General features: G+C 46.3%; 1 protein-coding gene across 2 annotated transcripts in view; it reads right to left on the minus strand.

Moving 5' to 3' along the window:
- Positions 1 to 354: 354 nt before the first annotated feature.
- The window catches only part of PIGW (phosphatidylinositol glycan anchor biosynthesis class W), a 50,090-nt gene continuing 26,280 nt past the window's right edge, over positions 355 to 24,164 (minus strand). Inside the window, exons 2-4 of one of the 2 annotated variants that reach the window (XM_075853525.1) lie at positions 11,766 to 11,853; positions 2,533 to 2,629; positions 355 to 2,430 (exon numbers count right to left, since the gene is read on the minus strand). In XM_075853525.1, coding sequence (XP_075709640.1) covers positions 925 to 2,430 — 1,506 coding nt within the window. In that variant the 5' untranslated portion in view covers positions 2,533 to 2,629; positions 11,766 to 11,853 and the 3' untranslated portion in view covers positions 355 to 924. The remainder of the gene's footprint in view (positions 2,431 to 2,532; positions 2,630 to 11,765; positions 11,854 to 24,164) is intronic. The other variant, XM_075853526.1, reaches the window with a different exon arrangement.

The raw sequence follows: 24,164 nt of genomic DNA on the forward strand, positions 1-24,164 counted from the left end.
AAAGTCAAAAGGTGTCTCTTTGAAATTTCTCTTTTACAGGTAGAGATTTCCCTAAGTTCAAACTCCACTTCTTTTTTGAGACTGTGGTTTATTTTCAAACTCCGGGTGAGTACAAAATGTATCCAATTTTTTGACACCATCTTCAATTTCAATGGTGAGAGATCCCAACATTACTTTTTCCTCCTCTATTAACAAATCCATTAGCTTTTTTGAATGCCTTAAACACTCCTTATTCCATTTCTTTAAAAACTCATCTCTTTTAAAGTGTGAGGCTGGGACTGAAATAAAATCCACCGTGAATGTGAAATAAACATTTTTTGTTAATTACATTTTTTTTATTGTTAAAATCTTAAAAAAAAAAAAAAAAAAAGTTGCCAAGACATTATTAGATTACTGTCTAATGCATACAATTAATTTTCACTTTGCAAATTTATTATCATTAAAGTGGATTTCCAGTCCCATAATACTGATCACATATTAATGGCCAGTGGATAGGCGACCAGTCGAGGTCCGACTTCCGGCACCCGCGCCGATCAGCTGTTTTAAAGGCATTCATGGCTCCTACGAGCGCTGCTTCCCCTTCTTTTCTACTGCTCGTATTGTGAATCGTTAACACACTTGTAGCGGCGGTTCAAAGTATTACAGCCTTCTCCTATCGAAATGTGTGAGATGGCTGTAATACTGTGAACCGCCGCAAGTGTGTCATGAATTTCACAGTGTTAGCAGTAACAGGAATGATCGAGAAGCAGTGATCACTGGAGCGCTGCGGCCCCTTCAAAATGGCTGATCGGGAGGAAGTGCCGGGAGTTGGACTCCCACGGATTACATATTGATAGCCTATCCGAAGGATAAGCCATCAAATTTATGGGACTGGAATACCCCCAAAAAGTTATTTCATCAGGAATTAAATGATTTATTCGTTACTCACCACCACTTAACAGTAATATTATTTATGTGTAAAATATATGAAATAAAGCAGTTTAAAAGCATGTACATAAATAGTACAATGAGGGAGAATAAATTGTAATTGTGAATAGTATCAATAATTAGGTTAACTATACCAGTAATAATATTTGAATGCAAGAAGAACAGCAACTGATTCCGGTTGATAGCTTCAATTAGACAAAAATGTATTTCTTTTTTGGTCTCTCTTCTTTTTCCATGATCTCTGTAATTGTATATATTCCATGTGCTAGGAACACTGCTACCAGGTGTCAAATACTTAACAAATACCAAAGTCAGGTCACATAAAAACATTAAGCATAGCCAAGCCATACACTGGCCAATAGTCCAAATACAAAATGGAAAGTTAACCATTCTGCGGGATATGGGTTCAACATAAATTTGAACTATGGTCATAATAATGAAGACCATAATAGACATTACTGTGAACTTAACAATTAATGCTATCCATTCTTTTACAAATACTCTTTTCTGTAGAAGATAAGATCCAATTTGAACTCCAAACATGTAAATTCCGACATAACCAATTATAGAGACGATCCCTTCTCTGTTTGCATTTAAAAAACCAAGTCTTGTGCCTTTGTTATCACTGCCATATAAGATAAAAGTCTTCAAATTAGTAGTTTCCAGAAATATTTGATAACTGAAAATAATCACTGTAGCCACAAACCAGATTTTTTCTGATGGAATAAAAGTAAGTATAAATGATGAAAACACCCTAACAACTGCCAATGTGAAAAAAAAGTTCCAGTGAACGCCATACTCTGATACGTGTTCATGATAATCTACGGCTTTCACACTGATAAGTCGTCCAAGTCCAAGAAAAACTAATGGCCACACTGCAATAAGTTGCTTTTTCACTCTGTGAAATGTAGATGTTTTTTCTTCATGTTTTGATCTAGCTTCTGGGGAAATAAGGGCATTTGCAAAAGTAAAACATCCCACACCTAGATCCATTACGCCAGTACCATATGTTTCTGTTTTGGCGTAACGCCTTGGAAAAATCGGAAAATCCACAGCTAAAATGGAAATTGCAGTAAGTAAATTAATGAAAACACGAAAAGTTGTAACAGATGGTACATTCCGGTGTTCAATCTGAGCGTTTAAAAAGGACTGGCAGATATTTAGAAGAGATGTGTTTTTGTGAGAAATTCTTTTTCTGTATATGATGTAAATCCCCAAGGCACACGTTATGGAAATACATACCACCACTATGTATAGGAAATCAGAGAGGATAGTGCAGGACAATACCTGTGGAAGTACTAACAGAAAAAAATCAAGAAAAAGGCAATATTTCCATGAATAAACAATTTCACCAAAGTTTTGAAAAAGGGATATAAGAATCAAACCCCTGCAAAGAATGCAAAGAGGGGTTATACTTAAGCCTAATGATATCTCTTTGATGCTGGTTCCATTGAGGTTTCTTACAAATGATTCTTTTAATTCTTTCAGATGCTTTTCAGACATCTGTAATAAAGATAATAAATTTAAGTTATGAAAAGTTGAATGCGAACTTAAAATTTCTAAAACAAAGTGGTTCTAATATATATATATATATACATATAGTACCTTTTTCAACAAAGCCTGTGTCTTCTAGCATTAAGAGCAAGACCTAAATGCATCAAACTTCAAATGCTTCCCTTTTTTTCGTGCAAGGACACTATACCTGTGTTAAGAAAAGATCAGTTGGTGGAAGCTACAGCACAGACACAGGAAAATTAAAAAAAACTTGACATAGTGGCCACATGTCAATTATTTTGTCATAGGGCTCTACATTTAAAATCTAGGCAAGACCAAGAGGGAAGAAACACACACACACCTCTCGCAGAATAAATTTGCAAAGAAACTTGAGAATATAAGATTTTTACAAGGTCACTTGCCACTTTCTTTTCTTCCTTTTACAAAGTAAAATCTTAGGATAGGGCTATACAGGGAGATTTTTGCAATTTCTTAAAAGGAACAGTGATGCTCACATTACAGGTTGTATTTCAGTGAAGTTTTTGTATGCATTTTTTGTATGTTGTTTTTTTTAAATTCAATGCCGGGACAATTTTCACAATGGACAAACACAAAATACATTCTCAGGGGAGGTATTTTGTTTTTTTCTCCAGAAAAGGAGTTAGAAGACGAACAGTGGATAATAGTATCACCCCTCTGTCTTATTAACCCCTTCCTGTCATTTGTCGTAAGTATACATCATGGAAAGCAAGCGCTTCCTGCATAATGACGTATACTTACAACAAAGAGGGAAGCTGTCACAGTGTTAAAATACACAGTGACAAAGTAAAGATGGCCTGCTATGGGGCGTGGCCTAGCAGCAGATGTAAGAGGACCTGTAGGAGCTCCCGCTGTGTCCATCCTGAAAGTACTGATTATCCCTGATTTACCCGGTAATATTCACCGACCTGGAGGCTGGAGGAGTCGATACCGCTTAGCACAGCTACAATGACCCGATCTAAGAAACCAAAAACGCTGCCGGCGAGTCCGGGGCCGAGAAGGCAAGATGGCGCCGAGGAGACTGAATGCAGGAGCAGACACATGCGGTCTGAAGCAGCAGACAGGCTGGAGAGATTTGCAAGAACCCCTCGTGCGAGCGGATCTGCAGCAGGCAATACGCCGGTGGCTAGCAGTGGGAAGGCAGACAGCATGGCCTCGGGCTCCAGATACTCCGTGCTGGGAGAGGACACGGTGAGTGAGGAGGAGGAAGAGCTGGGTAGTCAGCGGCGGGACAGGCGTGTTGAGGAAGATGGAGGCAGAACGCATCACAGGAGAGACCAGGTGAAGGAGCCTTCCCTCACAGACATACTTGCTGCGGTGAAGCAGAATTCCTCGATCTTATCTATGCCGACTGGGCAGGTGGGAGGCCTGAAGGAAGATATTCTGCTGTTACGAATTGATTTACAGAAAGTGGCAGGAAGAACCACAGTTGTTGAGGGGAGAGTGTCTGAATTGGAAGATGTTCTGCCGGAGCTCAGACGTGATGTACAGTCTCATTCCTTGGCGGTGGTAGCCCTGCAGGCTAAGGCGGATGATTTGGAAAATCGGTTACGCAGAAACAACGTGCGTTTGGTAGGAGTACCGGAAAAATTGGAGGGCAATAACTTGGATGAGTTTTTTGAAAAATGGCTGCTGGAGCAGTTTGGCCGGGAAGAGCTGTCTCCTTTATATGCTGTTGAAAGGGCGCACAGAGTACCTACCAGACCGGGACCACCGGGGAGACCCCCCCGAGACCGGTCTTAGTGAAGCTGTTACACTACAAGGACAGAGATAAGATACTGAGGAAGGCAAGGGAACGGCAGGATATCTCCATCAATGGCGCTAAAATATCCTTTTATCCGGATTTCTCTGCGGAAGTACAGAAGAAGCGGCTGCAATATTGGGACATAAAGAAGCGTCTGAGGAACCTGGCGATACCATATTCCATGATGTATCCGGCTAAATTGCGGGTGGTTGCATTTGGGACTGCTTCATTCTTTGAGAACCCCAGAGAGGCTGCCAGATGGCTGGATAGCAATGAGGCACGGCTGCAGAGAACGGCTGGAGAAGAGGATGCGTGAAAGCCCGCCTAGGCGGTGAAGTCTGGAGCCATGTTGGCGTTTGCGGGACTGTAGTGCATTATATGTTATTATGCAGTCCTTCGGTGTGTGAACACCCTTGTCTGAAACACAGCAGGGTGGTATCCTTTTAACAGAGTGGCCGCACTTGATGGCGATGTTATTGTGGGATCATTACTGGGTACCTAATGTATCTGTAAATTCTGCCGATTGTGAGGGATTGTTTATTACATACGAATAGCAGTGGGAGTCAGCGCTCACTGGAAGTGGTGAGAAAGTTAAATGGTTCAAAGGGAGATGCCAATAGGGCATGTTAAAAGTTCGCACTATGGTGCGTTTCTGCTGGATAGGAGAGACAGTACATGTCGCTCTGACCCTTTTCGGAGGGGAGGTTTTGTTGGGGGGGAGGGGGGGAGGGAGGGAACGCACGGCCTAATATCTTGACTGGAGCAGGCTGGAGTAGTAACAGATTTCTCAATGATATGGTGCCTGATGGGATCGGTTAAATGTCTATCCTGGAATGTCCGTGGAATACGGGAAGCTAGGAAACGACAGGCAATCTTTAACTGGGTTAAACAGCAAAATGCCCTGATAGTGGGGCTGCAAGAAACGCATCTGTCTAGAGAATCTGTGTCCTTATTGCAGAGAGTGTGGATCGCACATGGGTTTCACTCCTTTCATACGACTTATTCTAGGGGGGTGAGTTTGCTGATACACAGGAGTTTTCCCTTTGTTTGTCATTCGTCTTTCTCGGATGAGGAGGGGAGGTATGTGGGAGTGCACTGTACTATATATCACTGGGAGTGTATTCTAGTAGTGCTGTATATCCCTCCGCCTTATTCTAGCATTGTACGTAAACGAGTTACGGAGAAACTCTCCAGGTGGCCTGAGGTACCGCTAATCGTGATGGGGGATTTTAATGCAGTGATGTCTGAAAGGTTGGATAGGTTCCATAGGGGAGGGGGAGGGCAAAGGGGTGACCTGACTGCCTTTAGAAGAATAATGGAGGAATTGGGTTTGCGGGATATTTGGAGAGATAAACATCCAGGGGTGAGGCAGTTCTCGTGTGCATCGTCCACGTTTCAGTCTCTTTCACGAATAGACTTGGTAGCATGCTCAGCTTCAGCAGTGCCGTACATAGCGCAAATTGAATATCTACAGAGGGCGTTGTCAGACCACTCTCCGATGGCGGTGACGCTGGAAGTGGGTTAAAGGCCTACCAGGAACCCCGGGAATTGGAAGCTGAATGCGTTTTGGCTAAAATTGATGGATGGCGGGGAAATACGGGACTTGATAAAAGAATATTTTAATACTAAGTCAGTGCCGCAAGGGGTGTTATGGGACGCCATGAAAGCGTGGTTGAGGAGTATTCATTCAACATATTAAACGAATAAAAACCTAAATCTAGGCAATTGGGAGAAAGTCTAGGGGATCAAGTGACAGAAACAGAAGGGAGAAATGTAGAAGAGGGGTCCGAGGAGACACTTAGACACTGGGTTAGACAATGGCGGATAATAAACGCTTATTCCTTAAACAGAAATATTATGAAGGGGAAGCGGCGGGGAGGCTACTCGCTAGGATGGCACAGCCACATGGGAGTAATAATTTCACTCATGGCCTTAGGGGGAGGGGGGGAGGGTGGAGACAACCACGGGGCAAATCTTGCAAATATTTCAGAGGTTTTATACTGACCTATACACATCCAAAGTGCATTACGACACACAGCAATTGGACGAGTATCTGGGAAACATTAATTTGCCTACCTTGGGCCGCGATAAGGGATATGGCAAATGAGAAAGCTCCGGGTCCAGATGGGTTACCAGGGGAAATCTATAAGAAATATGGGACGGAGTTAGCGCCACACTATTTGAATACTTTGCAGGATAGCTTTGACAGAGGTAAACTACCAGACTCCCTAAATGAGGCGACGATAGTGGTTCTCCCAAAAGAGGGGAAAGACAGTCAATTACCGGAGTCCTACAGACCAATATCCTTGCTGACATCAGATGTTAAGATTTTGGCAAAGATATTAGCGCTGCGGCTGAATAGGGTGGTACAGCATGTTGTGCATGAAGACCAATCGGGGTTCATGCCCTCCAAATCGACGGCTGTCAACCTCAGGCGGCTGTTTCTAAATCTTCAGGCGACACCGGATGTTCAAGGAGGAAGGGCTGTGCTAACGTTAGATGCCGCGAAAGCGTTCGATTGTGTAGAATGGGGGTACTTATGGCGAGTAATAGAAAAGATGGGATTCGGCCCTAACTTCGTGAAGTGGGTACAGTTGCTGTATGTGGCCCCTACAGCCCGCATACGGGTGAATGGTGCATTGTCCGAGAGATTTTCACTGGCCCGGGGTACGCGCCAGGGGTGCCCACTGTCACCATTGCTGTTCGAATTGGCGGTAGAGTCACTGGCGTGCCTCATAAGACAGGAGGAGCGCATAAGAGGCTTGCAATATGGGGAAATGAAAAAATTTCACTATATGCAGACGATATTTTAATACATATGACGGACACTGAGAACACTCTGGAGGTAGTAATGGACACGATCACAAGGTTTGGGGAGTTCTCGGGATTAAATATTAACTGGACCAAGTCTGCTCTGATGCCACTTGACACGGTGAACATTGTAGATACTGGAGTGGGACCCCGGATTCCGATAGTCAATGAATTTACGTACCTAGGGGTTAAGGTGACGGCTAGGGTTCAAGACTATATGTCTTTGAATGTTTTACCACTGCTGCTCAAGGTGAACGCCAGGAACAGGCTCCCGCTCTCTGCTCTGGGGAGGACTAATCTAATCAAGATGATCCTTATGCCTCAAGTTTTATATATTCTTCATAACTTCCCAGTATGGATACCTAAGCACTGGTTCAGACGATTGCACAATCTCTTTCGGGATCTGGTCTGGAAAAAAGGGGTTCCAAGGATTAAATTGGAGAAATTGCAATTGCCTAAAGACGAAGGGGGGGTCGCGCTGCCAAATGCCTGGATATATTACCTGGCTGCCCAGAGCCAACAGTTTAAGGGGTGGGAGGACACAGAGACATGGGGCTCTAGCGCACGTTTATTGTCATATTTGGGGGGAGGACTCAACCCACTAGAGCAGGGGTCTCAAGCACGCGGCCCGCGAACCGCATGCGGCCCCTGGGGCTGTCTGCGGCCCGCGGGACACAAAGCCGCTAGTATCGGCTCTGTCCGAGACTCTGGAATTCCCCGACATCGCTGTCCACATATGTACAGCGATGTCTGGGGCTTCCCCAGAGCCGGAGTCCCGAGCAGAGTGCTGGTGTCGGCTCTGCTCCGGGACTCTGTGGAATTCCCTGACATCGCTGCCCATATATGGACAGTGTGTCAGGGTCTTGCCCATAGCGGAGCAGAGCGCTGGTGTCGGCTCTGCTTCGGGACTCTGTGGAGAATTCCCCGACATCGCTGTCCACATATGAACAGCGATGTCTGGGGCTTCCCCAGAGCCGGAGTCCCGGGCAGAGCGCTAGTACATGCTCTGCTCCGGGACTCTGTGGAATTCCCTGACATCGCTGCCCATATATGGACAGTGTGTCAGGGTCTTCCCCAGAGCGGAGTCCCGGGCAGAGCGCTATTATCGGCTCTGCTCCGGGACTCTGGGGAAGCTTCTGACATCGCTGTCCATACATCGACAATGATGTCAGGGGCTACCCCAGAGCAGGAGTCCCAGTGATGCAGGAGCACAGCTTGAGTCCCAGGAAGAGCCTACTAGCGCTCTGCCTGGGACTCCAGCTCTGGGGTTGCCCCTGACATCTCTGTCCATATATGGACAGTGATGTCAGGAGCAGAGCTGGAATCCCAGCCAGAGTGCCAGAAGCGGCTCTGCTCCGGGACTCCGGCTCTGGGCAAGCCCCTGACATCACTGGGGCAGCCTCTACAGAGGGCACTGGGGCAGCCTCTACAGAGGGCACTGGGGCAGCCTCTACAGAGGGCACTGGGGCAGCCTCTACAGAGGGCACTGGGGCATTATCTACAAGTGGGTGTGTGGCAGTATCTGAAGAGGACACTGGCATTATCTACAGAGGGCACTGCGGCCTTATCTACAGAGGGCACTGCGGCCTTATCTACAGAGGGCACTGCGGCAGCATCCACAGAGGGCACTGCGGCAGCATCCACAGAGGGCACTGCGGCAGCATCCACAGAGGGCACTGCGGCAGCATCCACAGAGGGCACTGCGGCAGCATCCACAGAGGGCACTGCGGCAGCATCCACAGAGGGCACTGCGGCAGCATCCACAGAGGGCACTGCGGCAGCATCCACAGAGGGCACTGCGGCAGCATCCACAGAGGGCACTGCGGCAGCATCCACAGAGGGCACTGCGGCAGCATCCACAGAGGGCACTGCGGCAGCATCCACAGAGGGCACTGCGGCAGCATCCACAGAGGGCACTGCGGCAGCATCCACAGAGGGCACTGCGGCAGCATCCACAGAGGGCACTGCGGCAGCATCCACCGAGGGCACTGCGGCAGCATCCACCGAGGGCACTGCGGCAGCATCCACCGAGGGCACTGCGGCAGCATCCACCGAGGGCACTGCGGCAGCATCCACCGAGGGCACTGCGGCAGCATCCACCGAGGGCACTGCGGCAGCATCCACAGAGGGCACTGCGGCAGCATCCACAGAGGGCACTGCGGCAGCATCCACAGAGGGCACTGCGGCAGCATCCACAGAGGGCACTGCGGCAGCATCCACAGAGGGCACTGCGGCAGCATCCACAGAGGGCACTGCGGCAGCATCCACAGAGGGCACTGCGGCAGCATCCACAGAGGGCACTGCGGCAGCATCCACAGAGGGCACTGCGGCAGCATCCACAGAGGGCACTGCGGCAGCATCCACAGAGGGCACTGCGGCAGCATCCACAGAGGGCACTGCGGCAGCATCCACAGAGGGCACTGCGGCAGCATCCACAGAGGGCACTGCGGCAGCATCCACAGAGGGCACTGCGGCAGCATCCACAGAGGTCACTGCGGCAGCATCCACAGAGGGCACTGCGGCAGCATCCACAGAGGGCACTGCGGCACTATCTAAAAAGGGGCTGCCCAATCTTGACATGTGTGCTAACTGAGCCGCTGGACTGCATTTAGCGACACTTAAAATTTTGTATTGCATCAAATTTGAAAGTAATGCGGCCTGTCAACTTCCCATTTTTTCTATATGCGGCCCACTTACCCGGCCGAGTTTGAGACCCCTGCACTAGAGGGTCTGGAAGCACATACCTTTAAGAGATTGGCGAGTGCTAAACCAACGTTACTCCTGATACATAAAATATGGTGGCAATGCAAACAGATCCTGGGAGTGGGAATGTGTACCAAATATACTCCCCTATGGCATAATCCGGTCCTGTGGGAATTATACCAATTAGAGGGCATGCAAAAATGGGAGTCGGCAGGGGTTAGGCGATTACAACACCTGTATGATGATAACATGCTGAGATCATTTCAGCAGTTGAAAGACCTATTTCCACTGGAGCACAGTATGTTTTACCAATATCTGCAGATCCGTCATGCCGTACAGGCGCAGGCGCATGTGGTGGACGTGACGGTTTGTGCTCTTGGGGTCCTAGAGTATGTGGGACGGGCTGACACGACCAAAGGCCTGATCTCAATGGCGTACAGGAGCTTACTGTCCAAACACCTGCGAAACCCGATGGTGCTGGTAAAGGAGAATTGGGAACAGGATGTCGGTCCATTGACCGAAGAGGAGTGGGAGGAGATATTAGCGTCCACATGTCACTTATCACTCAGTCTGGCGCAGAGGAGATCCCAACTCTTCCTGATACATAGAGTGTACCGCACCCCGTGGGTATTAAAACAGATGGGTATTAGAGCGGATGCTAAATGTCCTAGGTGCACGGAGGAGAAGGCGGACATATTTCATATGTTTTGGTCATGTGAGGCCCTGAGGACCCTAAGGGGGGAAATATTGGATCTGATAAAGCAGGTGTATGGTCGGGAATTGGCAGCAGACCCTAAAGTTATGTTGTTGGGAGCGATGGGAGAATTGGAGAGTGACAGAATGGCAAGGCTGGCAATTGCCCAAATATTATATCAAACGAGGAAATGCATTGCTAAACACTGGCTGGACGCGGAGCCACCAGGGATGAGGGAAATTGTAGGAATGTTGAATTATAATATCCTGATCTTCTGATATGCTGTAACTATTGTATACGATGTTGGAAAATTGAAATGTGAATGTCAATGTGTTATTTTATTTCTGTGTTCGTATCAATAAAATTAGATTGATTTAAAAAAAAGAAAAAAGAAGATGGCCTGCTATCCCTGACAGCAGGCCATCTTTACTTGTCACCCAGGGGGTCAACACGCCACCCCCGTCACCAATAGCTGCGATTGATTCTTTTAATTCAGACCGGCGAATCGCGGTGAAAACCAATCACTATGCCGCAGTGGAATGGTAGCGATTAGTGCGGTGTAGGACCGCACCAAACCCGGCTATGTGGGGAAGGTCTGATGGTGCCAAATCCACGATCGCTTTGATTGGTCTGTCTGTATAGATCGACCAATTGCAGCCATGGCAGGGGTTTCAAACAACCGTCACCAGTTCTGCCACCTCATGCCAGTTAGGAACACTAAGCAGAGCTGAGGCATAACTACCCTGTGCCATACTAAACCTGTATGGAGTCCTTGTGTGCTGCGATCGCTGTGTTACGCATCTGGATGTGATCACTTATTGAGTGATCATAATCAGTGCAATTTTTTTTTCTGTAGCTAACACACACACACACACACACACACACACACACACACACACACACACACACTGCCCTGTGTTAAAACTTAGTATTACACACACACCCCTAATAAAGATGTCCCAATCATTCCAAAGAATCTATTTAGCAAGAGAGGCATACGCCCACCTGGCCTCCAACACTGATATGGCCAGCGAGGGAGAAGAGGAATATTCCCGATTCCTCTTGTCCTTATCATCCACATGCAGTGATGAGGAAAACCCACAAAGGCGCCCCAGGACAAAAGGTGAGGCAACTGCCCAGATAAGTGATACCATGTGAAACCCACCCCTTGAGAATTGAGCCTCAGATTCTGGATTTCATAGGCAGATCAGGAATTCGGTTTGAGACTGCAGTCCTCACAGAAATGGACTTTAACCCCTTCTCTCTTTGGCCACTTTTGACCTTCCTGACAGAGCCTCATATTTCAAATCTGACGTGTCAATTTATGTGGTAATAACTTCGAAATGCTTTTACCTATCCAAGCGATTCTGAAAGATTGTTTTCTCGTGATACATTGGACTTTGTTACTGGCAAAACTTGCTCGATTACATTCAGTAGTTAACTGTGAAAAACAAAATTTGGCGAAAAATTGCTATTATTAGCATTTTTCTAAATTTAAATGTATCTGCTTGTAAGACAGATAGTAATACCACACAAAATAGTCGCTAATTAACATCCCCCATATGTCTACTTTAGATTGGCATCGTTTTTTGAACATCCTTTTATTTTTCTAGGACATTACAAGGATTAGAACTTTAGCAGCAATTTATCACATTTTGAATAAAATTATAAAAGGCTATTTTTGCAGGGGCCAGTTCAGTTGTGAAGTGTCTTTGAGGGCCTTATATATTAGAACCCCCCAAAAAGTCACCCCATTTTAAAAACTTCACCCCTCAAAGTATTCAAAACAGCATTTAGAAAGTTACTTAACCCTTTAGATGTTTAACAGGAATTAATCCAAAGTAGAGGTGAAACTTACAAATTAAATTTTTTGTTGTTGCATAAATTAATTTTTAATCCATTTTTTTTTGTAACACAAAGTTTTACCAGAGAAACGCAACTCAATATTTATTTCCCAGGTTCTGCAGTTTTAGGAAATATCCCACGTGGCCCTAGTCTGCTACTTGACTGAAAACACAGGCCTCAGAAGCAAAGGAGCACCTAGTGGATTTTGGGCCTCCTTTTTATTACAATAAATTTTAAGCACCATGTCGGGTTTGAAGAGTTCATGCAGTGCCGAAACAGTGGAAATCCCCCAAAAGTAACCCCATTTGGGAGACTACACCCCTTACAGGGAAGGGGTCATGAAATATTTTTATTTATATGTTTTTGCTTTTAGTAGGTTATTAAAAATAAATTTTATTTGTGTTTTACTTCTCTATGGGGGCTGCCTTTTTTTTTTTCATCTCTGTATGTGTCGATTAACGGCACATACATCCCCATAGTGAATGCGAACGGGAGCCGTTCCCACACAGACGGCGTACGCTATAGTGAATGGAGGGGCGCATGCGACATCCGGCGCCATTTTCATGTGGAGAGGTAGCCGCGGCCGGACAGTAAGATGACTACTTCCGGTCGCGGCTTCCGTCCATATGTTCAGAAGCAAGGACTAGAAGCGGAGGGAGCGGCGGCAGGAGCAGGTAAGTTATGTTTGTGTATGTTCGTGTTATACTGTGTGATTACCACTGTATCTAAGCCTACTACACTGTGCATTCGCTCAAAAAATTAACATTCAACCCCCTCCTTTCTCCTGGCACTAGCCAGGAGAAAGGAGGGGGATTGTTTGAGCACACTAGAGCGAGTGTGTCTTCTCCAATTTTGCAGCATAAAGCAATGACGTTGCTTTACCACATGCCAATGCTGCAATTTGGGGAATTGCTCCCTCTAGTGACCAGCACATTGAAATGTTATTAATTCGAATGTAATTTATAATATTTCCTGACTTGTAAAAAAAAAAAAAAAAATTAGAACAATGTGTAATCATGTATCTAACTGTTTAACTAAAAAAAATAAAATAAATTCTAGCGACACCTTCCCTTTAAGGAAATTATCTAGGGGTATAGTGAGCATTTTGACCATACAGATTTATTGCAGAAATTATTGGAAGTAGGCCGTGAAAATGGAAATCTACATTCTTTCAAAGAAAATGTAGGTTTAGCGAATTTTTTTCTAATTTCCACAAGGACTAAAGGAGAAAAAGCACAACAACATTTGTAAAGCAATTTCTCACGAGTAAAACAGTACCCCTTATGTGGTAATAAACGGCTGTTTGGACACACGGCAGGGCTTTCGGAGCGCAAATTTAGCAGGGATGGGTTGCGGAAGCCGTGTCGCATTTGCAGAGCCCCTGAGGGACCAAAACAATGAAAACGCCGAAAAAGTGACTCCATTTAGGAAACTACACCCCTTGAGGAATTAATCTAGGGGTGTCGTGAGCATTTTGACCTCACAGGTGTTTCATAGAATTTATTAGAACCGGGCACTGAAAATAATAATCCTTTTTCTTCAATAAGACATAGCTTTAGCTCAATATTTTTCATCTTCTCAATAAATAAAGGAGAAAAAGAACAACATTTGTAAAGCAATTTCTCCCGAGTACGACAATACCCCATATGTGGTCAAACTGATTTTTGGGCACACGTCAGGGCTCAGAAGGGAAGGAGCGCCATTTGGCTTTCGGAGTACAGATTTTGGTAGATTGGTTTCTGGTCGCTATGTAATAATAATAATAATAATCTTTATTTATATAGCGCCAACATATTACGCAGCACTTTACAATTTAGAGGGGACATGAAACAAACAATATCAGACATTACATAGTGACAAAGTTCATTTACAATTCAAATCTGGGGAGTGAGGACCCTGCTCGCAAGAGCTTACAATCTATGGGGAAATAAGGGAGACACAAAGTGTAATAGTGTTTGTTCTGTACAATGGTCCGGCCATTTTTATACACATGCGGTGGTAACAAAGCTGCATGAGCCGGTCACCAGCCGGTATCCGTGTATGACGGACATGAAGAGAAGGAGTGTGAGGGAATCTTATTCTGATGACCAATCTAAATGGAGGGCCATGGAAAGGAATCAGATTAGGGAATGTTATAGGCCTGTCTAAATAGATGTGTTTTCAGGGCACGTTTAAAACTGTGGATATTGGGAATTAATCTGATTGTCTGGGGTAGCACATTCCAGAGGACTGGTGCAGCACGAGAGAAATCCTGGAGACGGTAGTGGGAGGTTCGGATTATGGAGGATTTTAATCTAAGGTCGTTGGCAGAACGTAGAGCTCGAGTAGGGTGGTAGACAGAGATGAGGGAGGAGATGTAAGGAGGTGCAGCACTGTGGAGAGCTTTGTGGGTGAGAGTAATAAGTTTACATTTTATTCGGAAGGGGATGGGCAACCAGTGCAGTGACTGGCACAGATTAGAGGCGTTGGTGTAGCGGTTGGTCATAAAGATGAGCCTGGCTGCTGCATTGAGGATAGATTGGAGAGGGGAGAGTTTAGTGAGGGGAAGACCGACTAGTAATGAGTAACAGTAGTCAAGACGAGAGTGAATCAGAGCAACAATGAGAGTTTTGGCGCTTTCCGCCGTAAGAAAAGAACGGATTCTGGAGATGTTTTTGATGTGAAAATGACAGGAGCGTGAAAGTGATTGTATGTGAGGAGTAAAGGAAAGATCTGAGTCAAAAATAACCCAGAGACAGCGGGCGTGCTGCTTAGGAGTTATGATAGTGCCACACACAGAGATGGAGACATCAGGTTTAGGGAGGTAAGTAGATGGTGGGAACACAAGGAGCTCAGTTTTAGAAAGAGTCAGTTTCAGATAGAGAGAAAACATGATGTTAGAGACAGCGGACAGACAATCACTGGTGTTCTGTATTAGAGCAGGGGTGATGTCACGGGAAGAGGTATATAATTGGGTGTCATCAGCGTAGAGATGGTACTGGAAGCCAAATCTGCTGATGGTTTGTCCAATAGGAGCTGTGTAGAGAGAAAAGAGCAGCGGACCTAGGACTGATCCCTGAGGAACCCCGATATCAAGGGGAAGAGGAGAAGAAGTGGAACCAGCAAATGACACACTGAATGAGCGGTCAGAGAGATAGGAGGAAAACCAAGAGAGGCCAATAGAGTGGAGCATGTTAAGTAGGAGTTTGTGGTCTACAGTGTCAAAGGCTGCAGAGAGATCCAAAAGAATTAGGAGAGAGGATTTACCGTCCGATTTAGCCACCAAGAGATCATTTGAGACTTTAGTAAGGGCAGTTTCTGTGGAGTGTAGAGTGCGGAAACCAGATTGTAAGGGGTCAAGAATGGAGTTAGCAGAGAGATAGCGGATAAGGCGAGAGTAGACCAAGCGTTCCAGGAGTTTGGAGATGAAGGGCAGATTAGAGACTGGTCAGTAGTTGGCAGCGCTGGATGGGTCAAGAGTTGGTTTTTTCAATAATGGGTTTATAATGGCATGTTTAAAAGCGGAGGGAAAGATACCAGAGGAAAGCGAGAGGTTAAATATTTTAGTGAGGTGACTAGTGACAGCCGGGGAGAGGGACTGGAGGAGGTGTGAGGGGACAGGATCACTAGGGAAGGTAGTAGGACGAGAAGAAGAGAGGAGCCTCGAGACTCCTTCAGTTATTGGGTCAAATGCTGAGAGTGAAGAAGAGGGAGTGCGGGGGGGGGGGGGGGGGGGAAGGGGATGGATGTTACTAGGGGACTGGGAGATAATATCATGCCGGATGTTGTCAATTTTAACTTTAAAATAATTGGCCAGGTCTTCAGCACTGAGATCTGTGATTGGCGTCTGCACTTTAGAACTAAGGAGGGAGTGAAAAGTATCAAAGAGGCGTTTTGGATTATTAGATAGTGTGGAGATGAGAGAAGTGAAGTAGACTTGTTTGGCGCGGTGAAGGGCAGAGTTGTAAGTTTTGAGCATAAATTTGTAATGAAGGAAATCTGCATCCAAATGCGATTTTCTCCACAGTCGTTCGGCACATCTCAAGCACCGCTGAAGAAAGCGGGATTGAGGCGTGTGCCAGGGTTGTCGTCGTCTTTGTCGGGTGGTTCGGAGTGTAGTGGGGGCTGCTTCATCCAATGCATTTTTGAGAGTGTTATTGTAAAGTTTGGCAGCCAGATTGGGACAGGAGAGGGAAGAGATAGGGGACAATGAGGACTGTAGACTGTCTATGAGTTTCACATTGTTAGGCCTCATGCACACGACCGTATTTTTTCCCACCCGTAAATACTGGCGTAAATACGGGTCCGGTGTCACACGTATTCCACCCGTTTTGCACCAGTATTTACGAACCCGTGCTCGTAAATATGGGTCCGGTGTCACACGTATTCCACCCGTATTTACGAGCACGTTTTTGGCGGCAAAATAGCACTGCACTAATCGGCAGCCCCTTCTCTCTATCAGTGCAGGATAGAGAGAAGGGACAGCCTTTTCTGTAATAAAAGTTAAAGAAATTCATACTTTCCCGGCCGTTGTCTTGGTGACGCGTCCCTCTCTTCACATCCAGCCCGACATCCCTGGATGACGCGGCAGTCCATGTGACCGCTGCAGCCTGTGATTGACCTGTGATTGGCTGCAGCGGTCACATGGCCTGAAACGTCATCCAGGACGTCGGGCCGGATGTCGAGAGAGACGCGTCACCAAGGCAACGGGCGGGAGACCGGACTGGAGGAAGCAGGAAGTTGTCGGTAAGTATGAACGTCTTTTATTTTTATTTTTTACAGGTTTATACTGATCGGTAGTCACTGTCCAGGGTGCTGAAAGAGTTACTGCCGATCAGTTAACTCTTTCAGCTCCCTGGACAGTGACTATTTACTGACGTCGCTTAGCAACGCTGCCGTAATGACGGGTGCACACATGTAGCCACCCGTCATTACGAGAGCTCCATAGACTTCTATGGACTGTCCGTGCCGTTATTACGGCCTGAAATAGGACATGTTCTATCTTTTTCAACGGCACGGGCACCTTCCCGTGAGAAAACGGGAAGGCACCCGTCGCCAATAGAAGTCTATGAGCCCGTTATTAGGGGTCGTAATCACGACCCGTAATAACGGGAGTTTTTACGGTCGTGTGCATGAGGCCTAAATGGCATGTAGATTTCTGTATGTCTGATACGTAGGGATGACCTGAGGAGGCAGAGAATATTTGATAGTAAAGCAGAGAAGATTGTGGTCAGAAAGCGGGAGAGGAGAGTTAATAAAGTCAGAAACTGAGCAGAGCCGGAAGAAGACCAGGTCAAGCGAATGCCCGTCTTCATGTGTAGGAGAGTTAGTAAGTTGTGACAGACCTAGGGACGAGGTTAAAGATAGAAACTGGGAGGCAGATGAGGAGATTGGGTTATCAATGGGGATGTTGAAGTCACCCATGATGGGAGTGGGTGTTTCAGAGGATAGAAATTGTGGAAGCCAGGCAGCAAAATGATCCAGGAATTGGCGGGGTGAGCCCGGGGGGTGGTAGACAACTGCCATTCGGAGGGGAAAAGGGTAAAAGAGTCTGAGGGTGTGGACTTCAAAAGAGGGAAATGTGAGTGAGGGGACCGGGGGAATGACCTGGAAAGTGCAATGTGGGGAAAGAAGTATACCTACTCCTCCACCCTGCCTGTTCTCAGGTCTGGGGGCATGAGAGAACTGGAGACCACCATAAGATAGAGCAGCAGGGGAAGCCGTGTCAGACAGGTGTAGCCATGTTTCTGTAAGAGCCAGAAGGTTGAGAGAGTTAGAAAGGAATAAGTCATGAATAAGGGCGAGTTTGTTGCACACGGACCGAGAGTTCCAGAGAGCACAGTTAAAAGAGACAGGAGAAGACATACAAGGAATAGCAAGAAGATTTGCAGGGTTTCTATGTGTGGCAGGTAAGTGGTTGAGCTTGGCAGAAGAAAAGGGAGGACCAGGGTTGGGAGAGATGTCCCCTGCAGCTAGTAGCAGGAGAATGGAGAGAGACAGCAGATGGTTCTGTGATTTATGAGAGCGTTTTTTATGTTGGGCAGTGGGATGAGATGGGTTAAGTTGACTGAGGAAAGTGAATAGTAAATGGGAGCTGTGCATGGGGGAGGCCAGGAGAGAAGGACTGATGTGGACTGTTTTTTGACAAGGCTTAAATGGGCGATAGGATTGTAAAGCAAGAGCAGCTATAATGATGAGAGCGGTGGCAAACATGTTTGTTAACAGATAGTTAGAAATCTAATATTTAGAGCGTGTACTAGTTTGTTTGATTTGGTAATGCAGCTTACCTGTCACTGACCCTGTGCAACTGCCATATTGTGAGAACCATAACGCTTTAATTTTTTCGTCTATGGAGCTGTATGAGGGCTTGTTTTTGCGAGACTAGCTATAGTTTTTATAGGTAACATTTTTGGATACATGCGACTTTTTAATCACTTTTTATTTCAATTTTTGTAGGGCAATGTGACCAAAAACTAGAAATTCTGGCATTGTTTTTGTAATTTTTTTTTACGCCATTCAACGCGTGGAATAAATAACAAAATATTTTCATAGTTTAGGCCGTTACGGTCGCGGCGATACCAAATATGCATGGTTTATTTATTTCAATAATAAAGGACTTGATAAAAGGGAAAAAGGGCGCGATTGTGTCTTATTTTATTACTTGAAACTTTTCTTTAGTCCCCTGAAGGTCCAACTGTCAGATTTTTTTTTTCTAATACATTGCAGTACCTATGTAGTGCAATCTATTAGATCTGTCAGGCATTCACTGACAGCAAGCCGAATAGGCTTCGCCTATAGGCGGGGCCTAATCGGCTTCCGTAATGGCAGACAGGAGGCCATTGTTAGGTCTCCTGTTGCCATAATAGCAGTTGGCAACCACGCGATTGCAGAGCACAGCTGCCGATCTGCTAACAACCACAAAGATGCAGAGATCGCTGCATCGAAAAGGTTAATGGCAGGGATCGGAGCTAGCTCTGGTTCCTGCCGTTACAGGTGGATGTCAGCTGTAACATACAGCTGACATCCACCGCCGATTACGCCGGCTCATCTCCTGAACCGACGCCATCTTGCCGGTGGCCACTGATGCCTTTCAGGCCCCGCCACTGGCGGGGGCTGAAAGTTTTCCATGCCAGTATTAGGCCTCCGGTTGCCAGTATTAGGCCTCCGGTTGCAATTGCAGCCACCGACACCCCGGCTATTTCATTGCTGGGGTGTTGATGAGCTGCAAACACCTTAAATGCAGCGATCGCTTTTGACGGCTGCATTTAAGGGGTTAATTGCGAGGATCGAGGCTAACTTTGGTCCCGGCCATTACAGCAGGATGTCGGCTGTAAGATATAGCTGACATCCGGGGATGATGGCAATGACTCAGCTTCTGAGCCGGTGCCATGCATTTGTCGTAAGTATACGACATTTTGCTTGAAGCACTGGCTTTCCATGACGTATACCTACGACAAATGTCGGGAAGGGGTTAAGGTTTTTTTTCTTTAAACTTTACAAAATTCTCAATGGTGGCCCACACTAATTTATATACCCAGCAATTTTTAGCAGAAAACCCCATGTCATCATATGCTAGCTGGACCCCTCGTAGATACAGTGGAGATTATGACTTTTGGGGCAGTGCGCGACATATGGGCCTAGTGAAGAAGCCAGAGATTAGGCAATACTGGAGTGTGGATACTTTGCACAACACCTCAATCTACCACATGGAAAAGACCCAGGCACATTTTGAAATAATTCTGAAATGTTTGAATAATAGTGATAATGCACAGTGCCCACCCAGTGAGGACTCCACATATGACCGCCTATTCAAAATCAGGTCTGTCATTCATCAGTTCTGCACCAAATTTTCACAAGCTTACACCCCCAAAAAGAACATTAGCCCCTTGCACATTTTAAAAGGGAGCCTAAAATGTTGCTAATGCCTGCCTAGTAAGAGGGCGAGGTATGGAATTAATGTACAAGCTGTGCGAGAGTACCTAAGGGTACACCCACAATTTTAGGGTTTATGGAGGGAAGGACTCCATAATTGAACCCCTGGAATGCCCGCCCCTGTCCTGGGAGTAGGATTGGGTGTACGTCCTGCTGGACAAGGGTTATCACTTTTACGTGGATATCTTCTATACCAGCATTCCATTAGTTAAGTGTCTTTCCACCAGAAGAACTGCAGCATGTGGAACCATACGCAAAAACCAGAGAGTACTATCTAAAACTCTGATTGGGAAACCACTAAGAAAGGAACAAAGCAGGGAACTAAACAGCGAGAACATGTTGTTGGTCAAGTATAAGGACAAGAGGGATGTCCTTATGTTTACCACAATACAGTAACGGCAGCACCCAACCAAGTCAGAGATACCACTACAACGACTCCCAAGCCAGATTGTATCCTAGGTTATACTAAGTACATGGGAGAGGTTGATCTTTCTGATCAAGTACTGAAGCCGTACAGTCATGCGGAAAAGATTGATTACTTACCGGTAATCGGTTTTTCAAGAACCTATGACAGCATCCATGGAGAGACGTCCCATCCGCTGGACAGGAAATCTGAGGATATAAAAAGGGACACACCTCTCCACACGCCCAGTCTTTAGAAAGAACTATTAACCCGTTAGTGACCGCCAATACGCCTTTTCACGGCAGCCACTAACGGGCTTTATTCTGATGCATAGGCCTTTTCACGGCACTGCATCAGAATAAAATTGCGGCGCCGTGAAAAGAGATAGCTCCCTGCTCTCAGCTACCGGAGGTAGCTGAGGGCTTGGAGCACACTCTGGGGACCGTTGTTTGCGGTCCCCAAACCGGCGATCGCCGGTATTCAACGAATACCGGCGACCGCCGTTACAATTAACGCAGCGGTAGAAAATCGCCATTTTTATCTCCTCTCACCATGAATGTTTGGTGAGAGGAGATAAAAAACTAACCTGAAGGGCCTCCGATGCCCGCGATCGTGCCCCCCTTCTCTTCTCCTCCCGCAGCTGCCGGGAAGAGAAAAAAAATGGCGCCCGCGCATGCGGTAGCTGAGGGCTTGGAGCACAGTCTGGGGACCGTTGTTTGCGGTCCCCAAACCGGCGATCGCCGGTATTCAACGAATACCGGCGATCGCCGTTACAATTAATGCTGCATTGAAATCTAACTTTTTATCTCCTCTCACCATGAATGTTTGGCGAGAGGAGATAAAAAACTACTTGTTAGGCCTCCGATCGTGCCCCCCCCTCCCCCCAAACGCCGGAAAAAAAAAAAAAAATGGCGCACGCATGCGCTGTCAGTGAAAGGCAGCTATTCTGCCTGTAAATAGAAACTGATCAGGGACCGTTATAATTGGTCCCTATCACAGTGACAATAGTCTCATATTTTCAAAATACAGCACAAGATTTGTGCTCTTTCCCTCCCTCCTCTCACTGTAGTTGATCTGTGAGAAGAGAGAGAGAGATACTATACAAATCTTGTGCTGTGTTATACTGTAAAATACACCACATACTTACTCGCCAGTGTTCCGATATTATCCGAATATTGTCCGTAATTTACCCCAGATTACCCGTAATCACCCCAGATTACCCGTAATTACCCCAGATTACCCGTAATTACCCCAGATTACCAGTAATTACCCCAGATTACCAGTAATCACCCCAGATTACCAGTAATCACCCCAGATTACACGTAATCACCCCGTTTTTTTTGTTTGTATTCTAAAAAAAAACAATTATTAGTGTGGTGAACATGAACCGCAGAAGCCGCAGAATGTTCTCTGCAGAGCAGGCATACGCCATGCTGTGCTCTAGCGGTTCCGGCAGTGATACAGACACTGCGTCAGAAGCAGAACTTGGCTCAGAAAGCGACACAAGTTCTGCTTCTGCCACTGGACCCCCCAGCCCTATGGTGGTGGACGCAGCGGTCAGCGGTGAAGCGTCAGGAGACGGGCCTAGTACTGCAGTCCCTTCCGCAATTTGGGATCCTGCAATTGATTTCTCCCCCCAAGTTTTGCCATTTACAGCGACTCCAGGCATCAACGCAGATGTCTCAAATTCTAGTCCCTATAATTTTTTTCATTTGTTTATAGGCGATCAGGTCCTGGAACTAATCGTCCAGCAGACAAATTTATACGCCAGGCAATTTGGCACCCAAAATCCCAGGTCTTGCTATGCCAGAGGATGGATCCCCACAACAGTTTCTGAAATAAAAAAATTTGGGCAAATTACCCTAAACATGGGGATAGTAAAAAAAAACCTCTATCTGCTCCTATTGGGCTACCAGCGCTATCCATAGCACGCCTGTATTTGCAGCCGTTATGGCCCGAACGCGCTATGAGACTCTAATGCGTTTCATGCATTTTTCTGACAATACACAAATCCCCCCAAGAAGTGACCCAGCCTATGATCGCCTCAACAAACGGAGACCCCTAATCTCCCTCCTAAGTGACTCATTTTTCAATTTATACACCCCAGGCCAAAAACTAGCGGTAGATGAGTCCCTTATGTCCTTCAAGGGCCGTCTATCGTTTCGACAATACATCCCCTCCAAAAGAGCCCGATACGGAGTAAAACTCTATAAGGTGTGCGAGAGCACAACGGGCTACACCTGTGGCTTTTTCATTTATGAGGGCAGGGACCGCCACCTTAATCCCCCAGGATGCCCAGAGGATATTGGCATTAGTGGGAAAATTGTCTGGGAACTCATGGTGCCATTCCTACAAAAAGGGTACCATGTGTACACCGACAATTACTACACCAGTGTCCCCCTGTATAAGTCCCTCCATGCTGCGAATACAGGGGCCTGTGGGACGGTACGAAAAAATAGAGTCGGCTTCCCTCAACGACTGGTGTCCAGGCGACTAGTAAGGGGTGAGTCACTCTCATTTGCAAGTGACCAGTTGCTCGCTGTCAAATGGAGTGACAAAAGGACGTGTACATGCTCTCCACCGTGCACGAGGACACCACAGTGGCAGTAAGAGAGAGGGGCGCTACCTCTGATAAGAGGAAACCGGTCTGCGTGGTGGACTAAAACAAGTTCATGGGGGGAGTCGATCTATCTGACCAGGTCCTACAACCGTACCTGGTCAAGCGCAAAACTAGGGCCTGGTATAAAAAGGTAGCGATCTACCTTATCCAAATGGCCACTTACAACAGCTATGTGCTCTACAAGACCCAGGGAACGCTCAGTTTCCTCCAGTATCAGGAGAAAATTATAGAGCACCTCCTGTTTGACTCCCCCGCACCTAGAGACTCCTTCGTCAGAGGATGTCAAAAGGCTCACTGAGCGCCACTTCCTTCACCCCGTCCCTGCCTCTGTGAACCAAAGATACCCCCAAAAGAGATGCCGGGTGTGCAGTAAACACGGAAGGAGGAGCAATTCCCGGTTTTACTGCCCCATGTGCCCTTCAAATCCAGGCCTGTGCAACTACCCCTGTTTTGAGACCTACCACACCGTTTCTAATTATTAATTTTATCTATAATTTAGGGAAAACCAAAAAGGGTGGGGGGGGGGGGATTCTTTTTAGGGAGTCAATTTCATTTATGCATATTTTTTTGTTTAGTTTCTGGGCTTTCCAAGGGAGGGAGGGATTCTCATGGGGAGGTTTATTTATTTCAGACTGTAAAACGAAATTTCCCCTTTATGATTTTTTTATACAATTCTTGGACAATTAAATCCAGGACTTGATCACTCACAAATGAATACAGTTTATTGTGCAGGAGCCCACATCTGTCTATTCAGAACATGGACCCCACAAGTGTTCTTGAAATAAAAAATAAATGTGGGCATTGCATTTATTAGTAGATAAATCCAACACCTGCGGCCCGTGCCGCCCCTGAATCAGTGGAAGTCGTGCATTTTAGCAATGGTTACAAGAATAAATTGGGGATGTATTTCCTTTTTCTTATGACGATGTCCTGCCACATACGGCTGTTACATTCCTAATTCTGTACCGTGATA

Source organism: Rhinoderma darwinii, chromosome 2 (assembly GCF_050947455.1).
Source record: "Rhinoderma darwinii isolate aRhiDar2 chromosome 2, aRhiDar2.hap1, whole genome shotgun sequence".
Lineage (NCBI taxonomy): Eukaryota > Metazoa > Chordata > Amphibia > Anura > Rhinodermatidae > Rhinoderma > Rhinoderma darwinii.